The sequence below is a fragment of the Psittacula echo genome, assembly GCF_963264785.1.
Source record: "Psittacula echo genome assembly, chromosome: 14".
Classification (NCBI taxonomy): domain Eukaryota; kingdom Metazoa; phylum Chordata; class Aves; order Psittaciformes; family Psittacidae; genus Psittacula; species Psittacula echo.
This window is the reverse complement of record NC_137750.1, coordinates 8,540,580-8,563,522: the sequence shown is the minus strand read 5'-3', so window position 1 is coordinate 8,563,522 and position 22,943 is coordinate 8,540,580. Positions and strand designations below refer to the sequence as shown.

The following is a 22,943-nucleotide window of genomic DNA, read 5'->3' as shown; positions in this document are numbered from 1 at the left end:
TTTCTGCCAGTGTTTAACTTAACTGCTGATGTATTTCTTTGAATAAATACTGATACAGGTGCTCTAACATATCTCTGTTTCAACAGGGTGCGTGAAGCTGCTATGAGAAGTTTAATGGAAGTGACGCTTCTGCTGGTTCAGAACGAAGCAGAGTTAATTGATCCCAACATGTATGTGACTTGTACTGATTTTGTGTCTTATAATTACATTCCAATCCACATAGGAAAGCCTTTCTTATATACTGTATCCTTAGGTGGCGAGGCACTGGCACAGATTGCCCAGAGAAGTTGTGGCTGCCCCATCCCTGACAATGTTCAAGGTCAGGTTGGACGGGGCTTGGAGCAACCTGCCCTAGTGGAAGGTGTCCCTGCCCATGCCAGGGGGTTGGAACTGGATGAGCTTTAGGGTCCTTTCCAACCCCAACCATTCTGTGATTCGTTTATTGAGTGAAACAGAACTTTTGATAGAAGTGCATCAACCTTAAACCCATACAGATGCTGAGAATATTGCATCTGTTTTTCAGAGAGACTAACCCTATTGAGAGAAACTGGGGGCAGTTTCGCCTCTGAAATCCAGGGCATCAGTGTGATTTGGTCTATACTTGCCACCTCTGGGGAGCCTGCTAGTATTGTTCAGTTAAATGGAAAGCAAACTTGCCCTCTTACCCAGAGCATCACATCATTCATTTGGAATGTGAAAAAATGTACTGTCTTCTTTGCAGAATTATTAGTAAAGAAATACAGAGAAAGGTGGTTTATACTGAGCTTCAGAGTTTTAATTTCATGATAAAATTAAAGCAAGCAGTCGGAGCCATTGCTCAGGGGCTTCCTACTGCTGGTCTACTGCGGACATAGATAATTCACATGAAACTTAGGAAAGCATTCCTGGCAGCTGGATCACATTTTCTAAATATTCTGGGGTTTGCTGTAATTGAAGGAGTTCCAGCTGGTTTTACTATGATTAGTTGTCCTTTCTGTAGGTGTAAAGGTCCTTGTGGAACACAGTATTGTAGCTGATAGTTAGTTAGGAATGTAGGCAAAACAGGATATTGTAAAAAGCTAGCCAGAGCTGAAGAAGCGATTCATTTGGGATATGTGAGATTTGGGATAGACCTTGTCCTCTGCTGCGTGTGCAGTTTTCTACTTGAAAATGCGCTTTTCTCAAGGTTCCTGTTATATGTCCATCTTAAATGTAGCAGTTCATTCAAAGCTCAAAGCAACTTCTTATCTTTTTGGATGAAAGGTAGTATGTGAATATCAACAATTTGTAGTATGATGGCTATGGAAGTTAAAGCTTTAAAGATTATCACCATGTTGATGGCTTAAACCTCTTGTACATTCATTATGAAGAGTTGAACCAAAGTACTTTCATAGCTGGATATTTGTTTCGACATTGAAACAGTTGAAATTTAGATACACATTTTACTGGTTACATTATAGGTTTGTTTTCTTCTTTGCAGCTGCAAACAGATCATGTGCTGTGTGGCTCAACAGTCAGCTGAAAAGATAGATAAATTCCGAGCTCATGCAGGATCTGTGTTCCTTGCTCTCTTACACTTCGACCATCCTCCGATTCCACACATACCTCATCGAGAAGAGCTAGAAAGGATATTTCCAAGGTAATGTATTGAAAAACGTATCCTAAACCAGTGAAAGTAAGAGATATATGCACCTAATAAGGTAAATCACGTCTAACTCTAGCAACTTGATGTGCCCAAATGGCTAATACATGTATTGAGGAATATCTGGTGGTGGTTGTCAGAATTTCATTGAAATGTGCAATGAATAACCATAAATATGTAAAATATTCCAAAGAAAAATTTAGAGTATAAGGTCCTGTTAAAAACCATAGTTTCCTAAGGAGATAGGTCGTACATGGTCATGCTGCATAAGTCTTTCTGTGCATCAGCCCCAGTAATTTCTGAACCCATCAGCCAACTCTGTGCTGGATTGTAAAGATCATGTCAGTAGTAGGTGGGAGACCATTGGTAAAGTGGAACTGCTGGGAGCTGTGTTTTGGTAATCCTGTTCATGAAACGAACATGTTCATGAAATGGCAGGTTTATAATCTCATCTTCTCTTCATAATGTGAGAGTTGGAATTTATTGGCAGACACTCTTCCTCATCTCCCCTGCCTGGAAAACATTGATTGATCATAATGATAATTGTCATGAATTGTGTTATTTTAACCACACTCTAGTAGCAGTAGCTTTCCAAGATGATATTTCTAGTTAAAGCAGGAGTGAGAGCAACTGATTGCACTCCAACTTTGTATCCCCATTCTGTTTGTTCAGCAGAATCTGAACCTCCTGTAATTCAAAAAGCCCTGTCTGCTGGGCTGCTGATTGATGTGTAATGGGAGTTTGTGTCAGCCTCTCCTGGGATAAGTCTGCCTTTGCATCAGTGGTTGACTAGCTGTTGATGGCAGAGAAGTCAGAAAGGAATGCAAGCAAGAGAACTTGTTTTCTTGGTGTAGAGAAAAGTGCATATGAAAAAGAAACTGTGGTTCAAAGGAATAAGGACTTGAGGACTGCTTCAGTTCACTGGCAGTGGGTGAAGTTTTCGTATTTTCCCCATATGCTTAAAGACCAATGATTAATCTGATTTTTAGGTAATTCAGAGACTTTCTTCACTGATGTGCTGCTTGAGGATGAGGAGCCATCATAGGAATGTATGGGGAAGAAAGGGAGTGCACACAGCCAAGGTTATCTTTTCTTTCCCCTTTCTCCAGGTCTGAGAAAGAGACTCTGAACTGGAATGCTGCATCAGAAGCTTTCCCTCGAATCACCCAGCTTTTGGCTTTGCCAGCATACCAGTACTCTGTGCTTCTGGGTCTCTCAGTGTCTGTTGGTGGATTGACAGAAACAACGGTAAGAAGGCAGAGTGGCTTTCCTGTTGGGTAGGAGAATGCATTTACTGATAAATTGTGGACTAAAATGTAATAGACTGAAGTCTATCACAGTGACTGCAGATAGCGGTTTCTGTGACAGTTTTAAAGAAATCAAGTCATACTTTAAACCTGATGGGCTTTATATTTTTCATCTTTAAAAGTACTATTTTCTTGACTTACTGGGCACTTTGTTACCTATTTCCTTTGTTACCTGTTGGCTCAGTCGGCTCTTAGGTTTATTTGCTCACTCGCTCTTCCAAGCTGTTAGCAGAGGAAGAATGTGCAACTGAATGCTGTGACTAAACACAAAGTGATTGCTCTTTTTAAGTGAGGTGAATGCCTCAATGTTTTTATTTGTAGCCTGATGTGAGGTGTTAACTGTCAGTTGTCAATATGTGGTAACAGTACGTTCAGGGTTTTTCATTTTGATATGCTTTCTACCAGAGAGATGCCAGAACTTACATTACAAAGAAATGTCATTCAAATGTCTGAATCCTCTGAGCTTTGCAATCTCTATTTTATTCTTCTGTGCGTGAGCCAGACTTTATTTAATTTTACTGTATCCCTCTGTCCTTCTATTACAACTTGTGTCGCTGCTTTCAGAATTCTTGATTTCAAGGCATTTGACTTCTCACTTTTTTGTTATTTGGCGTAGCCAAAGATGTAACATATGTGAAAACAACTATTGGGGTAAGGACACGGTTCAATATGACGCTACAGACAAGTAACAGAATATTCTGTCAGTGAAAGCTTTAAATCACCGTGGTCCTTTAATAGGAGGTCATGAATCAGCATCCCAACAGTGTTTAAGAGTGTTTCTAATTAAGAATACTGTCTCTCATTAAAAAAAGCTGTTAGAAGAGTGGTAAGTGTCGGGGAAACAGCGTTTTTGTGGAGAGAGAACAGCTCCTGCTGGGTTCACAGAAGGAAGGAGGTAATCATTTCAAGCTTGTCTCCCATGGCTTCCACTTTTCAGTCTTACAATGAACTGTTCAGAATATGCCTGAATGATGGGTTTTGCCTGGTGCCATGGGTTCTTTGTGATCAAGAGATGTCCATATGTCTTTGGGTTTAGTGTAGCTGGGAATTTGGTGTCTGTGTTTAAAACAATTTGGAGAATGTTAATGTTTCTAAAAAGGGAACTAATTATATAGCTCCAGCTATTTTAAACCTTTGCAAGCATGTGCTTATTGGTTTGTGACCGTAATTATCGGATAGACAGTGTAACTCTTAACAGACTTTTTTTAATAGCAGGCATGTACAAGAAATTCAGCTTTTAATCAAACACAGTTAATTATAGGAGGCTCCACCAAAGCCAAAGTTATTCGTGTAAGTATAAAAAGGGAGGAAGGTTGCGGAGGAACAGACGTTCTGAGTGCTAACGAGGGCAGAGGAAAACCCTTACTCACCAGTTTCGTATCTTTTAGTTTTTTCTCAAAGTTGTGGTTGTGCTTGGTTCTGAAAAGTGTGACCAGTTCCGTTACTCCCAGCTCCCTTCCCTTGTTACTGGCTGCCAGGGTATGTAAGGGAAACCTTCTGTCCTGTTTGAGTTTGAAATGTTAACTTTCTGTGACCCTGCGTTTTTCTTTAACGTTAAAGGCTTGTTCCGGTTAAAATATTCTCAGGGGCTTTGGCTTTCGAAAGAAGATGACCTCATCCTCTTTTGAGCCAGATAGGAGTGCAAGGGAGGCTCGAAGTATAGGATATTTGCACTTGGGATTATACAGTGTGTGGTGAATTCCATTTAATATTTAAAAGCGGTATATAAATTAGAATTGATGTGTATTAGAATGACTTGTGTTTCAGGCTGTTCTATCAAAGTCTGTAGTGTCCTTTGCTAAATATCCAGGGACTGATTTTAAATATTACTAGAAAATTTTAAGATCTGTTGTATTAAATCTGTATGAACGAAGTGGATTTTTTAAGTCTCCAATATGGGAAAATGATTATTCAGATATGTGTTCTTGCAGTAACCTGAGTGTGTTCTTGTGATCTCTCTGTCACTTACAAAATATATACATGCATGCACATATGGACATAGAAGAGTCTTGTATACCGCAAGATAATCTGAGTTCAAATGCCTTTAAGTCATCTCATGGAATTAGTAGGAGAAAGGTTCCATTGTAATCCAGCGGTCAGTGGCTATTTTTCCATAGTTAAAATTGCTCTGCAGTATATTTAGCAAGAGTAGTTCTTTGTTCTGCTTTTTAAAGAGATTTTCTGACATGAGCTGTGTGGGGTATCTCAGAAACACTTTGGTGGCAGCATGGTTGCTGAAAGAATTGCAGCTCCAGCATTTGAAGTAATCTGGAAAAACAGAAGATGTCATTCCCTCTGGGGTTTGGCATTCTGCTGGATTGCCTTGGTTCAAAGGGCACTTTCTCTGTGTAAAAGAATCTTCTAATTATATATGTGGCCCACAGTGATGCAGATTTCTTATGGCTGCATAAAACCCCCTCTCAGTGTATGGAGATCAGAACAAGACAATGGGGTTCTTTCTCCAGTTCCCAAACCCTGGAGTTTCAGGGTCAGGATATAATTTTGATATAATTTCATTATTGTTGAACATTACATTACATTTGGAACTTTGTTAAAGCACAGAATGTCCTGTGAGTTCCCCTCACCCCGGGAGTGAAAATGACATTTGAAAATGTTACAGAAATTTTAAGTAAATCCTTTTTTTCTTTTTTTTTCTTGAAAAAAAAGCAGCAACCAATGGTGAAAATTGGAGGTTTTCTCCCGGGCCAGTACCGGGGTTCCAAGATGAGATTATGATATTCCTCAGTCTCATAAAACATCACTGACTGGAGCCTTAGAGTTACTGGCCTCCAAAGATTTGATTTATTAAAAGGAGCGTTGCAAGTAGAACAGTGGAGACGTGGTTTCACTTGTGCTAAAACTTCAGTGATATGCAGGTTTTTTCTGAAGTGACTGGGAAAACAGGCTACTGCCACTTCAGGGCTGTAAATTTGTCAGGATTAGAAATGATCCAAACCCAGCGTTATTTATTGAGCGTAACAGGGTTTCGTCTGCACGTGTTACAGGAATATTCTGATGCTGTCAGTGGGTCTTGCTCTGCTGAAATGCTTTTATGAAAACTGGAGCCTTTAGCAGTTAGCTGCACATCTGATTTTGTCCAGGCTTTCCCAGTAGTTACTCACTTGACTTCCATTTGTGGTGCATTACGTGCAGCAGACTGAGTTTTGTTGTGATACCTGGGCTCTGAGGGGACAGGCCTGATGGGAGGCTGAGAACCACTGGGGTTGTGTCCTTAGGACTTTAATTTTATCATCAGATGAATGGTCTCTTTGAACACTGCCTTATCGTGTGTTCCCTATCACTGAAGTATCTACTATTAGCTTGAATGATGAGAGAGTCAACCCTTGGCAAACCCTGCTTTTACTGTGTTTAATAAGAACAAGGTCATTCTCAGGCCTCCTCTTAAATGCTTATCCAAAGTTGTCCCAGTTCCAACCCATTAACCTCCTAATTTCCTTTCCCAGTCCCTGTGGAACCCCAGGGAAAGGTAAATGTCACACATTTGATGTAGTGTGAATTCTGGGTTCTGCATAGATGAGGAAGAAATTTGGAAATGCTCTTCTCTGCAAATACTCATGAGCAGTTAAGGGTATAGCTCCGATAATTGTCCTCAGGTTATCTGGGAAATAAAGTGTTCTCCTGAGGAGGACATGCGGGTTTCACTTGTTCATCTCATGGCATCTTGTTATGTTGGAGTTCCTTCCAGTAAAGTTCATATGGTCTATGCTGACGATTTGGAAAACATTCCATGTTTCAGTCTCCCAAGCAGCTGTGTGATGGTTTATCCACACCTTTTAGTTTAATTACTTCCTAATGAAGAAATGCTGTCTCCATCATACAGTTTTTCTGATTATGGTGTTACTCCCTCTTGGTTTAGCCCAGCATTGGAGCCTCGTACGTGCAGTTACGCTTGCCCTTTCCTTTCGTGCCCATTCTTGCCTTTTCAGTCATTGGAACCTGCAGGAAAAGCATGGAGTAATTAAGCTTTTTTCAGAAAATGGTGTGAGATCCGCAGGGAAGTTTGAAAGACAAATAGAGAAAATTACCCGGTTAACCTCCTTCTTCCTGAGACTTGACTTGGATGTAACCTTTCTGCTGCTTCTGGTGGCTCTCTGCTAGTGTAAGGCTGTGGTTGTGAATGCACAGATTGTTTTAGAGGGCAGCATACAGTAATTAATCAGGTTTCAGATTTTCAGGAAATCTTTCTTTCTTATCATTGTATTTCCTGTGAAGACCTTTCAATGTGAAGGGGCCAGTTTATAGTCAGCATACAGGGAAAGTACCAGCGTTAGTTTTGGCATATGGAAGAACCTCACTCAGTTCAATCCAGTACTTCGGGTTAGCACAGCTGGCTTCTACAAATGTTTTAAAGGCTTTTTACTGAGATTTGGCTATCGTTTTGCAATGCAGAATAACTGAATCATTCCTTTACATTGCTTTACCTCCTTAAAGAAGTATTTCTGCTTCTGCATTGCCCAGGATGTGTCACTGTAGAACAAGTTGTTAAAACCACAGACTCTGCTGTGTTGTGTATAAGTAGGCTGAAACTTTTGGAAACTACTTCAGAGCTTTGAGTCAATGCTAAAACTTCTCTTGTTCTGTTGTGCTGATGCACCCAAAACTGTTACTGATCCAAAAGTGAGGTAAAATGTTTAAATAGAGGTTGTTCTTTCTTGTTTTCAGGCAGACAGACAGACACTTGTTACACTGCTCATACCAATCTAACATTGTTTTTCTTGATAAAAGCCAATCTTCTGAGGGAGCTGGTTGCACTTTTGAATGAGCTGTCACAATGATAGTCTGAGCTTCAGAAAGACAATCTCCACTGATGGAGCAGGCTTGCTTACTGCTTACAGCCCCCTCTTGACTCAACAGAGAATGGTTTAACACTTGGGACCAAAACTGAAAGAAATCTGTGCTTCGAAACTGATCTGCCCCAGCTGCCCTTCCCACAGCCCCCTTCATGTAAGCCAGTTTCTTATGGGAAAGACTTGACCAAGCTGCAGGAGGATGGATAATCCTTCACATCAGAGTTGAGAAAATGCAGCAATCTGATGATGTTTATCCTTGATACAGTGTTTTCCTTTGAGGTAGTTCTTGTAACAAAAAAACCCACCCAAATTCTTATTCTCATCCTCAAGGGAAGTCAACTAATATTTTAAAAGATGAGCCTGGAAACTAAAATTCCACCTCTCCTGGAAATGGAAAACTCTAGCATTCATAGTGATGTTTGTATAGTCCTTGTCCTGCAGCTCAGGGGTGTACTGTAAGCCTCTTGGACCATGCATCCTGAAGGATAGGTGGATCCCACTGGAAAGCGGGGTCCTGTGGAGGTCCCACGCTGCAGCTCCAGGAGTGGGGAGGTGCTGGCTGGTGCCTGTGGGGCCGTGGTTCCTGCAGAGCTGGGCAGGAGGTGCTGAGCCAAGGCTGGACCCTGCCATGCTTGCAGGGTGGTGTTACCCAGAGGGATGTTTCCAGCTGGGCTTTGGGCACAGGCATTAAAAGCCTCTCCGTCTTTCTGGAGCAGATGACGAACATTACAAAGTTAAACCAAGAGTCATTACTTCTGAGTTGGTTTTCATTTCTAACATGAGTTGAGTAGTGGTTGGTGTGGCCTGCAGGAAATGCCCAAGAGCTTGTCTGCAGTTTTCAGTTGTTTAATAAATATTACCTCTTGAACTTCTTGTGTACTCTTTCACAGCCATAACAATATTACTGTTTGAAGTAAAGCAGGGTAATCACAGCGGTCAGGGGATGTTTTACTTTCAGAGAAAGAAAATAACAAACCTTTAATGTGGTCTCTTTTCCTGCAATGGCAAAACGTAAAAAAGGAAGGAAAACCCTTCCTTGAGAAGGGATTACTGAAAGTGAAATAGCCACATTCCTGTCGGATACTGTTATTGAATTTATGTAATTGGGTGCTGTTGGAAGTGTGTGTTCCAATGCAGGCCTACACCTCTGGTAGTGAGGGACAAGCATAACTGTACAGTGGGGTTTGTTCCCTGTACCTGCATCTGAGGTTCCTTCTCTTGCAGCTCAGATACTCTGCCCAGAGCCTTTTTGACTACATGAAGAAAATCCAGAATGATTCCAGCGCTTTGGAGAGTTTTTGTGAAACGCTGCTCAAGGTCTTTGAGGACAACCTGCGGAACAACCGGTAATGGTTTCCTTGTGCTTTTCGTTTCTAATAGCGGGACAGCTTGAAATCAGATGCATGGCACATCTTCTGCTAGGTGAAGCATGCCTGAGCCTTGTTAAACGTGCTTTACTCCATCAGTTTGGTACAGTGGTACCTTTGGTAAAACCTATAGCAAAGGAGTGGTGTAGAATATTTTGCATTTACTATCACATTATCATGCATAATGTGATAAACGCCAGGTTTTATATAATGCAGTATTGGGGTTATATATTGCTGCACACTTTTCAGTGTAGTCCAGTCTGCATTTCCTTTAGGTAGAGTTCTTTCACAAATACTTGAGGTATCATTTTCTTGTGAAGATTTTTCTTTAAAGGTAACTTATTCAGCAAAATGAGATTAATTCCTCTAAGCCTCACTTATCCAATATGTGCAAAATAGAAAATATTCCCTACTGGGAAAACCCCCCACAATTATTAACAGGATTTTAAGATCCATTCTGTTTCTTTTCTCATTTGTTGAAACAGAAAACACGACCACAGTTAATGCAGCTGACACGCTGCGTGTCGGTTCATTTGGTAATTGCCCACTGTAACTGCTGATAGGTTTTGTGGAATGTGTTGTTTATATCCTAGAAAATAAATCACTGTTTTCTACTACTGTGAATTGTGTTTTCAGAACCCTGCAAGTTGAATCCAGGCGTGTTGTAAATCAGGTGTTTTCCTTCTGGCTCTAACAGATCGTCCCCCTCTGAGCCAAGGGGGATGGTTTAGCCAACACAGAACTCCCCGAGCAACCCTCCCCTGTCTAAATTAGGGTTCTCATTTAAATATGTGTAGGTAGATAGGAAGTTTCTTTGCTTCTCATTCAAACAGTGTATATATGTATGCCAGGAAGTGTATTTACATTGTTAAATGATTTTCTTTCATCAGGGTGTCTGTACCTCTCCTGACAATGCTGGACCAAATGCTGGCAAATGGCTGCTTTGACACCTTTACCATGCAAGAGAAGTAAGTTGCTGAAAGTCTTTTCTGTGTGTTTTCCACCATGCAATAGGCCTCTTAAATCTTACAGTGCTGCTGAACTGCTCTAGATGTGGGTGCATGGGACTCCAGGGATGAGTGTACATGGCTCTGGTGATTTAATGTTTTGCAGATGTCTCAGAGGAGAATGGTTTTAATTCCAGTAATATTAAGATACATTCCACAGACCCTGCCAGGCAGCATTGGGGCACATGTAGTGGTGTTTGCACAATTGTACAGTGTAAATCCTACAAGCACTTGTACTGGTTTTGGAGTCCGTTGATTCAAGAACTGCTCACAGCAAATAGATCTGAAAAGCCTTATGAATCTGAAGGTTTTAATTGAGTCTGCTCCTGTTTTGAAGTGTGTATTTAGATAATCTCTTCTAAATCGAATTTGTCAGTCCCTTTTTGAGTGAGAGTTTAAGATTAATCAGATACTCACAGATAGAATGAATAGTGCTTGTTCACTTTGGTGATCATGCCGGTGATCTGGGACTTCCACACAGGCTCCAGCCTTCCCTGAGGGGAGAATGAGAGATTGCGGGTGGAAATCCCAGGAAGAGTCTGTCTCCCGCATCATGGGGCACTGGACAGAGAGCATATGGTAGCATCAGTGTGTTTGCTGTGCCAGTGAGACTCAAACTCAGTCCTGTGGTGCCATTGTAAAGCCTTATGGAAAAGGCCTGAAATAAAACCTGGGGGGGGAGAAGAGGGGGATAAGGTTTTGGAGGTGATCCAAGTATATTTTTGATGAAAAGGCACCTGCTGCTCTATAACGTGTGCCTTACAGTTAAACAGTAATAAGAGGGATGAGGTGTTTTTAAAAGCAGTCTTACTGCTGGTTAGCAGCTTTCCTGTTGCTTCTATTCTGCTGTAAACTTCTTGTCATATAGCAAATGAAAAGCCTTTTGGAGAACCTGAGAATGAAAGCTTGGCATTCCTTGAGCTGTTTGTTTCCATTTCATTGCCTTCCCTTATTTTTTACTACAGTGGCCTGAGTGGAGTTTCAGGAAGGGGTAGTGTGCACTGTCCTGGACCTTTCTTCCTAATAAAACATTAGCAGTCCAGAGCAGGTAATATCCTACACTGCTTAATTTAAGCAGGATTGGAGCAACCTGGTCCAGTGGAAGGTGTCCCTGCTCATTGTAGGGGGTTGGAACTAGAAGAGCTTTAAAGGTCCCATCCACCCCAAACCATTCTGTGATTCTGGAACTAATAGCTTTTGGCTGGATTAGTTTGACACTCACTCGTTCAGAGCTCACTGCTCCAGTTAAAGCAGATTGCCACTTGGTGTCACTCCTGCCGTGCAGAGATGTGACCTGCGGGGCGTTTTCCTGCCTCTTCCACCTCACAGCTCCTCGAGTTTAGAATATGCAGCTTGACATCTCTGGCATGGTTCTGTAGGTGGATTTCAGCGCTGGCGGAGCTCTCTGCAGGGCTGGTGTCTTGTGATCTTAGTGCAGGAGGGCGAGTGAACCACTGGGTGTTTCTCCTCAGCTGTCATATGTTGAGTGCTCATGTTTAGATTGATGTGTGGTGCGTGGGTCATTTCTCTGCCAGGGTCCTGCTGAACCTGCCAGCGGGGAAGTGAAGTGCAGTGTAAATACCTGCCCTGTGGGGTTTGAAATGAATCAGCTTCAGTATCACTGAGGTAATCACAAGTCTCTCAGAAGCAGCTTCTCTTTGTTGTGCTTGGCTTAGTTTGAGTCTGCAGTATGGAAAGCTAAGCTCTTCCTGCCATTTTTAAGGCTGTTACTTCCTGTTCATCTTAAGTTGGCTTAAACCTGCGTGTCCAGCATGGGAGTCTCCCCCTCCTGTGAACTGGCAGGAATGGTTTGTATTGCTATGTGATGAATGGCATTAGGGAACTGTTCCAGGTTAAAAATACCCTGTAAAACTCAGCTTGAGATCGTTCCTTCATCTGTTCTGCTGTGTGCTCACAAATTGTGCCAGAATATGGAGGGAAGCAATGGGAGAGAAGGGAGGGAAACCATTTCTTTTGGCAGCAGGGCAGGTGTCCACTGGCACAAAGTGGCTGTGAAACTGCGGCATCATTCACCTCCTGCTTCCTTCCTGCCCCATGTGCCCTCCTGCCCAAACAGGGCCGTAGAGCTCAGCTGAAACGGGATTTCTTCTCTGTGGTGGCATGACCCAAACCCTCCCCGTTTCACCTCAAGGTACATGGTGAATATTCAGAGCTGTATTCATAATTATGTAGGGAGTGCGAATTGATCAGAGAACGGAAGCCACCTGCAAAACTGGCACTGGGCGATTGTTTTCTGGTTACAGCTCCTGTGGCTGCAGGGAGATTGGTAGGTCCTGAGGAACTGTGGTAAGATTAATGTAACACAGAGCACCAGCAGAACAGAATAGCCTTTGAATGGCAGTTCAGATCTAATGCTTTCTGGAGTAATAAGTAAAAGCATTGAGTCTGATTCTTCTGTGTATGTATGAAGCATCCATGCATTGTGTTATATATCACATTTTTCTGGTGCTGTTCCAGTGTTTCAGGATGGTCTGTGTCCCACTGAGCTCCGACTGAAGATTTCTATGTACTGCTATGCATTACACATTGTGTGTGTTCCCTGTGAGGGTGCTGAGGCGCTGGCACAGGGTGCCCAGGGAAGCTGTGGCTGCCCCATCCCTGGCAGTGTTCAAGGCCAGGTTGGACACAGGGGCTTGGAGCAACCTGCTCTAGTGGAAGGTGTCCCTGGCCATGGCAGGGGTTGGAGCTGGAGGAGCTTTAAGGTCCCTTCAACTCAACCCCATCTGGATTCTGTGATTTCTCTCTTTACTGAACATGGACGTTTTTAGAGCAGTTCTGCTGCTCTTATGTTAGACACCCAACAGCAGAGCCTCCAGAGGCTGTTGGGTTTCCCGGCCACCCCGGGCGGTGTCAGCCGAGCGACAGAAGCTCTGCTCACATTCAGAAGGAAAAAGCCCTCACCTTGCTGCAGCCCCGCATGTGCCCAGTTCACATCATGTGAAGGCTTTAGGCTGATCCCTCCTCCCCAGATGCCGACTCTCTTCCTGCTGGCGCTGTCCCCACACAGGAGAAGGAATTTTCTCAATTTCCTTTCAAGAGGCCAAGCTGTTTGAGTCATCTGAGATCACACATAGGTTAGGCTTAGTTATTGCAAACGTGAAACTGGCAAATGACAGAAAGGGCATCTGTTTTAAACACAAAATGCTGCACATGAGGTTACGTGTATTAAATTTATTCCAGATGCTTTTGTTGAAATTGGTCTCTTTGTTGCTGCACTTCCCAGCAATATCCCTGTTGTTCAGCCAGGTTAAATCTCACCTAATTCACTACATTGCTGTTGTTCTGTGCTGAAAGCCAGGCATGTGCTGCAGGTACTGGGAGTAGTTGTCTATACAATGTGTAACAGGGGTGGGAAGAGGAGAAATTACACCAAGGTAAGAGAACGCATTCATTCTCTGGTATGAGGCGAGCAGGTCCCTGGTGCACGCAGACAAACCGAGGTGTGGGCACACACACAGAGACTCATTCATGCAGGTGTCTGTCATCCTCATCACACATCTCCCCTGTGCATGCGCCCTGTGCTTGTCACGCTCCACAGAATGTGGAAGCGGGGCTGACAGGACCATGGGCAGTGCATGGCGAGGAACCTGCTCTTCCGGCATCTGACAGAGGTGTTTTAAATCAGCCTCCACAGAGGGTTTGGTCCTGGAAGTCCCTCTTGGCTCTTACAATTTCGAAGCCCCAGTATCAACACTGAAACCTTGGGAATTTAATATACTTTTTCAGTAGGGTTTCTGGACAATATTTATGGCTGTAGACGGCAATATTTAGCTTACTGGGTCCATGGTTTGTTGCTCGGGGGGGGGTTTAAACAAGTCAATCTTTGCCAGTATTTAGGTTTTTGTTTCGAGTAATTAAAAAGCAGCAGCTCTTGTTTGGGAAGCTCTATGTCAAAGGCGCATTAAGGTCACAAAACATCTTGTCGTTCCTATCAACAGCTTGTTTTAAATGTTCCTTTTTTCCAGCAGGTTATGCTGCACGCCTCTCTGGAGCAGTTTTCCTCCACAGCTTTGAATCACAGTAGCAGCAAATGGATGTCACTATTTTTGCTTTCTGCTTTCCATGCACAATACAGAGAGGCTTCCAAAACACGCAGCCTCAAAGTTAATCACGCTGCTAGACAAATAGGAAATAGTTTCTTTTGCATCTACGGCACTTCAGCTTTGAGTGTAGCAAGTAAAAGATTAAACCATTTGAACTGAAATGAAAGCAATATTCCCTCTTTACGTCTCTTTAATAGCTCCTTGGAATATCCTAACAATGCTTGTGTTTGTACGAGTGTCTGGGAACAGGCTGTGGGAATCACCTTTCCCAGGCGGTGTGGAAAGAGAAAAGAATTTGCTCAACATATTTAAAGATGGCTTCGTGGCTCAGATACGGAACGGGGGTGCAAGCCCTGTGTTTAATTGCGTTGTCTGGCATCACTGAAGGAATTCGGGCAGTCAAATGGTCGAGTGTTTAAGAACAGCATTTATCCCCTTTGAGGTAAAGTTTGGTGGAAGCCCTTAGGGAAGGACCCGAGCACCACAGTGCCACACAGACTAAATAACCTCTATTTGGTTATGTCTTGTAATTCCTGATGTCGTATTCCTGATCCTGCCATGCTCTGTTGCAAATGCAAGCCATGGCTAGCCAGGTATCCTGAATCCACTGGGTCGGTTTGGGTAAATGGAGTTCAGTCCTCAGCATGCAGGTTGTAGCAATGGAAATAGGGCAATAGTTAATGCTAATCCCTTCCCTGTTAAAAACCAAAAACGCCCAGTGAGGTGGTAGCCAGACTTGCCTGTGGCTCTACCAAAGGCCAGCCTGATACTGTGCTGTTGTGGAGGAAGCACTCCCTGCTCTGCACAGTCTTTCCTCACCTTTGAATGTTAATTTGGCACCTTTGCAATCATTAAATGTTTGAAATCCTACTGGAACTGATTGGTCATCTTTTCTTCTTTCCCATTTTCAGCCATCCCTTTCCAGTGAAGTTATTTACCCTTTGTAAAGAAGAGATCAAGAAATCCAAAGACATCCGGAAGCTTCGCTCCAGCATAGGAGTGTGAGTTGATGAACTAAAGTAATCTTTGCTTTGCTTGTAAGAAGTGAAGAGACTTTAAATTACCAGAGAGAAGAGCTGGGTCTATTTCATGTGAAATGTGAATGAAAAAAGCCCACAAATACAGGTAATAGAAGGTTATGGGAGCTTCCTTTCCTTGTTTAACTGGAGTTAAACACATCTAGCTCCAGGGCAAAAGCCCTAGGTCCAGGTAGCAGAGGAGGCAGCACCAGGGTTCACTGGGAGACTTCTCCACTGGCAAAGCCTGCCCTGTGCTTTGGTGTCGACGTGATGCTGGTTCAGGTGCTGGTCCCAGCGTGCCCTCAGTGCTGCCCATCAGGATTCAAGCCATGTTTGCACCTGGCACAGTGAGTGGCACCTCAGGAGCCCTCCAGGAGCTCAGCACAGGTACCTCAGTGTTTGCTTTCCCACAGCACTTGGAACCGAGATTTCCTGGGCACTGCAGAGCGTCCCCTCCCTCTTCTCAGATACACCTCTTCCTTCTCACCCACAAAATGCACTCCTGCAGGTCCAACTCGATCCGTTTTCTTCCTTGTGTTTTCTAGGTTTTGTGGCCTGATTCAGTTTCAAGGAGACATGAGAGAGGAAGTTTTCTTTCAGTTGTTTCTCCTCCTTTGCCATCCATTTCCTGTAGTAAGTACTGAAGACATTGTGTATTGGCAACTGTATTGTTTAAAATACTTCATACATTAAAAGTAATCTGCATTAAAGCAGCATTCTCTGTAACAGATATTAATGTATAGGTTTTATTTCTCAAGGGTCTGCTATCTGCACTGCTGCCACCTGAAACAGGCTACTGGATACCTGCAGCATACCTGGCTGCTCCATGCATTCTGCTTCTCCATCTCAGTGGAAAATAAGAAGCAAGTCATTTGTTTCTTCTTTGCAGCACCCAGCACAGTGAAGATCTGTTCTCCATTTAGAGCTTGAGGGTTCCAATCAGATACATCACTGTTAGCTTCGTGGTGTTTCTGATAGTTCTGGTTCAAGAAAAACGTATTTATTTATTGTGTTTGTCAGGTGTGACGAGGGCTTGTGCAATGCAGGCGGGTTTACCAGGGGTTTACCTTTTTGTGTAACTAACTGGACCAGGGCATAAAAATTAGTTCTTAGTTCCAAGTATGTACAAGAGATCATCTGGGGGATAATAATATCCTAGCTGATTGATTAATACTTTTGTTGCCTTAGCAAAGTTTGTGGGGTTTGGGGTGGTTTTCACCATATGAAACCCAGGAGCCCTGACTTGCAGCTGCTGTGATGCCAAACACATCCAACAGCTCCATGTGGCCCTTGTGTTCTGTGCAAGGGTTTCACCTGGGGACGCCGATGGATGTTCTGTGAGTAGGTAGGACTTGCACCTCTGACGTTATGGGCAGCCATGGAGCTGCATCCACAGTCGAGTGCTGTTAAGAGAAACAAAGGCTGTTGGAGGTAATGGCAACCCATGAGGTTCTAAGTGTTTGGAGAACACCCTGAAGAGCCTGGTGTCTGGCCAACACAAACCAACACTGTTTATTCTAACCCTGATTACTTTTGCCCAATTACTTTTTAAGGTTAAAATCAGGTGGTGCTCAGCAAAGGTTGGTGCTGCAGATTTTTACTGCAGCCGTTCCCATGTTGTATGTACTGGCTACAGGAAGAATCCTTTGCAGGAAGGGCACAATGTAAGCACTGAACAGAGATCATTTCCATTTCATGTTTCATTGGTATTTTATATCATAAATGTGTTTTGGGTTTACAGATGGGTCAATTTAATTGGACTCTGCTACTCCAGAAATAAGCCTGGAGTTACTAAACCTCATTTTTTTGCCTGCCTTTGCTTAGCATCAGGCTTTCCTGGAAACAGAATTAGGTTTTGCTGCACTTTTGCCATCTTCCATTTAGTATCCTGCCACACACTGTACTTCAGAACCAGCCCAGCTACAGTGTTCACCGCTTCCAGAACCCACAGTGTAAAATGTTCATCATCCATCTCCCAGCAGGTTTTTAGAGTTTTGCTAACTCTTACGATCTCCAGACTGGGAAGTCTGTTTTGTGAGCCTGCAGCAGCCGAAGTGAGAGCCAGGCTTTGCCTCAAGCAAAGAAATGGTCCAGTTCATAGAATGAGTTTAAAACTCATCTATTCTAACTCCCCTGCAATGAGCAGGGACCCCTTCAACAAGCTCAGGTTGCTCAGAGCCCCATCCAGTCTGGCTTCCAGGGATGGGTCAATCTCAAACATTTGGATTCATTCCCTGTGAGGGACAGAGCTGTAACCTTAATCTGAAACACTGGAAAAGAGGAGTGAAAATACACTGTTTAGTAGCATTAATTTCCTGGAGGTGCAAAAGCAAACTCCCTTCCTGCACTGGATCCATATCAGAGGCAGGAATGGACAGACTAGTTCTGAGTGTGACCAAGTGCTCACCATAAACCGCTGTCCCCGTGATGAGGAGCCAGTCTCAGTGGTGGCACTGGGCTTTGCCATACGGAGCTGTGCAGCCTTTGGTGACCTTCCTCTGCCTCTTCCCATAGATACGGAAAACAACAGCCAGCCAAGTGTACGAGATGCTGATAACCTACAGCGATGTGCTGGATCCTGCCATCATGGATTCGGTTCTGACCATACTCAGCGATACCAACTGGTAAGTGCATTTGTTGCCAGATAGTGATAAGAACTCAGGTAATTTTTGTACCAAGAAGTTATATAAAAGTTGGATGTCTTTGAAACCTGAAGGAAATGATACCTACTTTTAAGCTACTTAATGCTTTTAGGCCAAAAAGAAACATTGCTGAAAAGGATTCTTCCGTTCTAAAGAACTGTCTGGTATATTGTCCCACTGTACCATTGTGTGTGTGTATGTGCATATATATATATGTGTGTGTTTTATATATATGTATACACACACCACATACCATTGTGGCATGTGTAAATTCACTACTAGATAAAGTAAAATACCCATATCTTTTTAACAACATAAAAAGGGAGGAAATCTTGGAAGTTCTCCATGAAGCAGAGACCGGGCTGTGCACACAGTCAAACATCAACTGCACAGACAGTTTCTTGGCATGATGAGCGCTGGCAGGATTTGGGGAAAGGAAGGATCTCTGCAAGCTGCAGAACAACAGAATTAGCAGAACAACTCAAATCTCCCATGAAATGTCATTACTGAAAACACTACAAACGCTGTATTCAAGCAAATACTTTGAATTGGAACAGTTTAGTTGTTTCCCAAGCAAAAGATGGCATGAATTATACCACCACTTCTATAGAGCATAATTCAATCATTTACCTCCTTTTACCTTCCTCCAAGGGCAGGGGAGCAGGGCCCCATTCTTCCCAAGTAGGATTCACCAAAGCTTAAATCAGTTCATTAGTTTTGCTGCCATGTTAAATGTGTTTCCTTGTTCCAGATGACACTCCTGGGTCATGGGTGCAGTGGCCCAACACCCTGCCTCAAGCAGGAGTCAGTATATGAGAATAGACAGATATAAAAAAACACATTATTTATTTGGTTATTACATTAAATGGATTTTTGTCTTCATTGACATTTCATGGAACTAAAATAAACCAAGACATGTTCAGAGAACAAAGCTACCTCAGGGCTGTGGGTGACATTTTTCAGACCGATGCTTACATCATTTATTTACTTTCTATCTAGTTTATTTCTGTGTTTGAGCTCAAGTAACTTTGTATTTGGGAAAAGAAGATGAAGTTTGTCATTGTAAGGGATGGCTGCTGCTCTCTTTTCCTGAATTTTCCAGGACAAAACTCAGTAACGGTCTCAGGTTTGAAGAATTGGTTATTAACAGTTCTGCCTGTTGTGTAACTACACATTGGTGCTTAGTATCATGTTTAGTGTGATGCAGTGCTCCCACATGAAATCTGAGTTGAAGAACAGGCTTGCTCAGAATCATAGAATCACAGAACAGTTAGGGTTGGAAAGGACCTTAAGATCATCCAGTTCCAACCCCCCTGCCATGGGCAGGGACACCTCACACTAAACCATGCCACCCAAGGCTCTGTCCAACGTGGCCTTGAACACCACCAAGGATGGAGCATTCACAGCTTCCCTGGGCAACCCATTCCAGTGCCTCACCACCCTTACAGTAAAGAATTTCTTCCTTAGATCCAATCTAAACTTCCCCTGTTTAAGTTTGAACCCGTTACCCCTTGTCCTGTCACTACAGTCCCTGATGAAGAGTCCCTCCCCAGCATCCTTATAGGCCCCCTTCAGATACTGGAAGACTGCTATGAGGTCTCCATGCAGCTTCTCTTCTCCAGGCTGAACAGCCCCAACTTTCTCAGCCTGTCTTCATACGGGAGGTGCTCCAGTCCCCTGATCATCCTCGTGGCCCTCCTCTGGACTTGTTCCAACAGTTCCATGTCCTTTTTATGTTGAGGACACCAGAACTGCACACAATGCTCCAAGTGAGGTCTCATGAGAGCAGAGTAGAGGGGCAGGATCACTTCCTTTGACCTGCTGGTCACGCTCCTTTTGATGCAGCCCAGGATACGGTTGCTTTCTGGGCTGCGAGCGCACACTGAAGCTGGCTCATGTTCATTTTCTCATCGACCAACACCCCCAAGTCCTTCTCCGCAGGAAGTTACATAAAGAATTTGTATGCAGAAATAACAGAGGAGGACCAGATTCCTGCTGTCACACAGGGGTGCTCACAGTACCACAGTTAGACGTGCGAGCTCCAGAAGCACCAGTGGTAGGACAGTTCTAATGGGCTAGTACAAGAAAGCAGAATACTTCCTAAAAACCAGTTCAGCAACACAATTAGTCTGTTTTCCCCTTGTCACTTCCAGGGTGTGATGGGGCTGCCTGGTTTGTGCTGTCTTAGTTACTCAGGGCTGGCTCTAAGCTCCCCAGTGTAGTACATCCACTGCACCAAGATTAAAGATGAAGAGCTCATTCACTTCAAACTTAATTGTTTTATCTCATAGATTTAACTGTTTACAAAGGAGATATTGGAAGCCTTTGCTGAGTGTCAGAGAGGGCTGCTTGTTACTCTCAAGTGCTCTCAGTGCTAGAACAACCAGTAACGGCTGAATTTCAGTAAGGATTAACAGCAGGAAGCCAAATGAGAATTCATGTTTGGGGAAGACTCATTACTGGCTGCAGAGATTCATTCCTTGTTGGAACAACAGAGTTTGTCAAACAGTTGTAGAATACAGAGTTTAAACTAATAACTCTATAAATAAGAAGTCTGTTCAGCTACAGAAAGGGTTCCAGTATTAAATATTGCAAATTGCCCGAAGTTATTTCTAACTTGCCCTTTCAGCTTTTTCTCTGTAGTTTTGGACTCTGTTTATGTGCTAAGAGTTAAATTCTTAGTCCTTCATTTACAGTTGTTACTTAAGAAAACCAAAACAAATCTACTGAAATGGTGAGTAATGGGAGCAGTCTCACAGCATTCCAGAGGGGTAGATTTTTACAGCATGGAAAAGAATGTTGTCTGCATGGATTTTTGGCATCTGGGAGCTTTTCGTAACTGACAGTTCTTGAGGAAATGATCTCATGGACATGATGCTATTGCAGAAACCTTTAAAAGACGAATTCGAGGTCTGGATTTTGCAGGAGAACATCAAATGTTCTCCAGATCCAGTGACATTTATCTTAATTCTTGATGCAAAGTCTTCTTAAACAGAATGGAGCTGTGACTTTAGAGAATAAATGACTGAACTTTTAGTCAAAAGGGTTGTGTGAGTGTTAGATTTTGGACAACAGAAATCAAGAAGAGTAGTCCTGACATTTTACTGGTCACTTGTGGAACACTCGCTGTGTACTTAAGGGGTGTCTGCCCTGAGATGGTACAAAAATGTTATTCTTAAAACGTGACACAACAAAAGCTGCTACAACTGTGCATGAAGGAAGAGCTGCACACACAGTACAGTGACGTTACGGATGTAGCCAACTGCCAGGTTTTATGTGTCAATTAACTGGACAATACTTCCTTGCACAGGGAGGCTGAACTGCCTGTCGTAAGAGAGAAGCGCAACTGCCTCTGCGATCTCATGAACGTGCCCAAGCCACAGCTGGTGTCCAAGGTAAGAAAAAGCAACAGGCTCCAGAGGGGGTTTAGAGAAACCATGATGATCAGCTGCTCCCCCACACCTACTGAGTACTTGTGTGCGCCAGCTGTGGTTCTTCACTGGTTCGGGGATACATGGATGTCACCAGGAGGAACTTCCTCACACCTGACTACACAATACAGAGAATTGCTGGAGACTCTTTGGCTTGAGCCCTTCCAGTCTTGCTTCTTGAAAACATTCCAGGCCTGTAGCATGGTATCTTACTCAGACAAAACCTAGAATGAAAATGCAGTACAGATGTTTCAAACATTGACATTCCTGGAGAAAGAGAAGAAAGGATAAAACCCTCCCCATCAAGTTCAACAGCAAAATGATAACATGAGCTGAAAGCACAGCATTCTAACATTGCCTAAGAGGCAGAATAGAATTTAACAGTTTATGCATTCACAGAAGGCAGACACCATGTCCCCATATAGGCCCCATTTCATGCACATCTTCTGGAATTGCCCATCTGCTCTGTGTTTCAGAAGTGCAGGATTTTCTGCTCAGTCAGGGGTTCCTCTCCTCCATGTCCAGAGGTGAGGAGGCTGAATCATTACTGCTTTCGAGAACATGTGTTAACATGACAACTTACAAAGAAAAGTTAGTTTTACTTTGAGCAATACAAGACAAGGTGAAAATGCTCGATGACCTAGGGCTACTTCCTTACTTACCACAGGCATCCACAGCATAAGATCTATTCTGTAAACAGTTTAAGCTAAAAATAGTGGTATATTGATTTATTCTTGGCCTTTGTAATACTCATTATGCTTTCATAGCTCTAGAATGCTTTGTCCTTTGTAATTATTTTAGAATTCAGAAACTTCCCCTGTGCAATCTTCTTTCCTAAGAGGGTGGATCTTTACTTCCCTCATTTTCTAAACTATCTGAACACCATTAGGTTTATTTTCATTACTAGAATTATGCAAACCATTGATTTTTTTTGCCCTGCACAGAACTGCATTTTTAGCATTAGCCTTTTCCACAGCTGCACCATCTGTGGCTGAAAGCCACCAAGTCCTTTCTCCTGCATAGCACCCAAAGGAGATCTTAGCTGGTGACGTTTTTACAGTGCTTGTTGAACTGGCTCTATGTGATTGTTACATGATGTAAGTCTTTGAGGTCAGCCAGTTCCTCCTGTGTAATATTCTGATAATCCTGTACACTGAAGATACTTCCTAATGTAAGTAGATCCTATGCTTTGAGTTATCATTGATACAGATAATATACACTTAAAAAAAGTCTATTGAATAAACTGGTCAGAAGACCATACTTTGCTGGTTACTTACAGTGAGTAAACTTCAGAGACACCTTGCTGTGCCCACAGCAGTTTCTTTACTCGTCTTTCAGCTTTTCCCATCATGTTGACACCTTTGTGCTTTTAGTACAATCTTAAGAAATCTGCAACTACAGTTTTGTAATGCTGGTAAACAAGACCCGGACCCTCTCACCCATACAGGGAACTGGTTTTAGAGCAAAAATTGCCCTGAGCATTGCTGAGTCAGCTTCAAAATAAAGGTGTTTGTTACAAGATGAACTCCCTGATCTCAAAACCCCCTTATTTCAATTCCTTAATTGTTGGAGGCTGAGAGAAGACTGACAAAGTTAGGAGAAAACTGTCTCTAATATATACAAACCAGTAAGAAATACCCAAATATACATACAGGTGTGTCAGGTGGAACTGTT

At 43.0% G+C, this 22,943-nt stretch overlaps 1 protein-coding gene across 1 annotated transcript in view; it reads left to right on the top strand.

Moving 5' to 3' along the window:
* TBCD (tubulin folding cofactor D) overlaps window positions 1–22,943 on the top strand; it is a gene marked incomplete at its 5' end in the record, with an annotated part of 121,702 nt that overhangs the window by 98,205 nt on the left and 554 nt on the right. Inside the window, 9 exons of the mRNA XM_080629102.1 lie at window positions 87–170; window positions 1,460–1,618; window positions 2,731–2,869; window positions 8,964–9,085; window positions 9,997–10,074; window positions 15,089–15,178; window positions 15,742–15,829; window positions 17,711–17,820; window positions 21,149–21,233. Coding sequence (XP_080485228.1) covers window positions 87–170; window positions 1,460–1,618; window positions 2,731–2,869; window positions 8,964–9,085; window positions 9,997–10,074; window positions 15,089–15,178; window positions 15,742–15,829; window positions 17,711–17,820; window positions 21,149–21,233 — 955 coding nt within the window. The remainder of the gene's footprint in view (window positions 1–86; window positions 171–1,459; window positions 1,619–2,730; window positions 2,870–8,963; window positions 9,086–9,996; window positions 10,075–15,088; window positions 15,179–15,741; window positions 15,830–17,710; window positions 17,821–21,148; window positions 21,234–22,943) is intronic.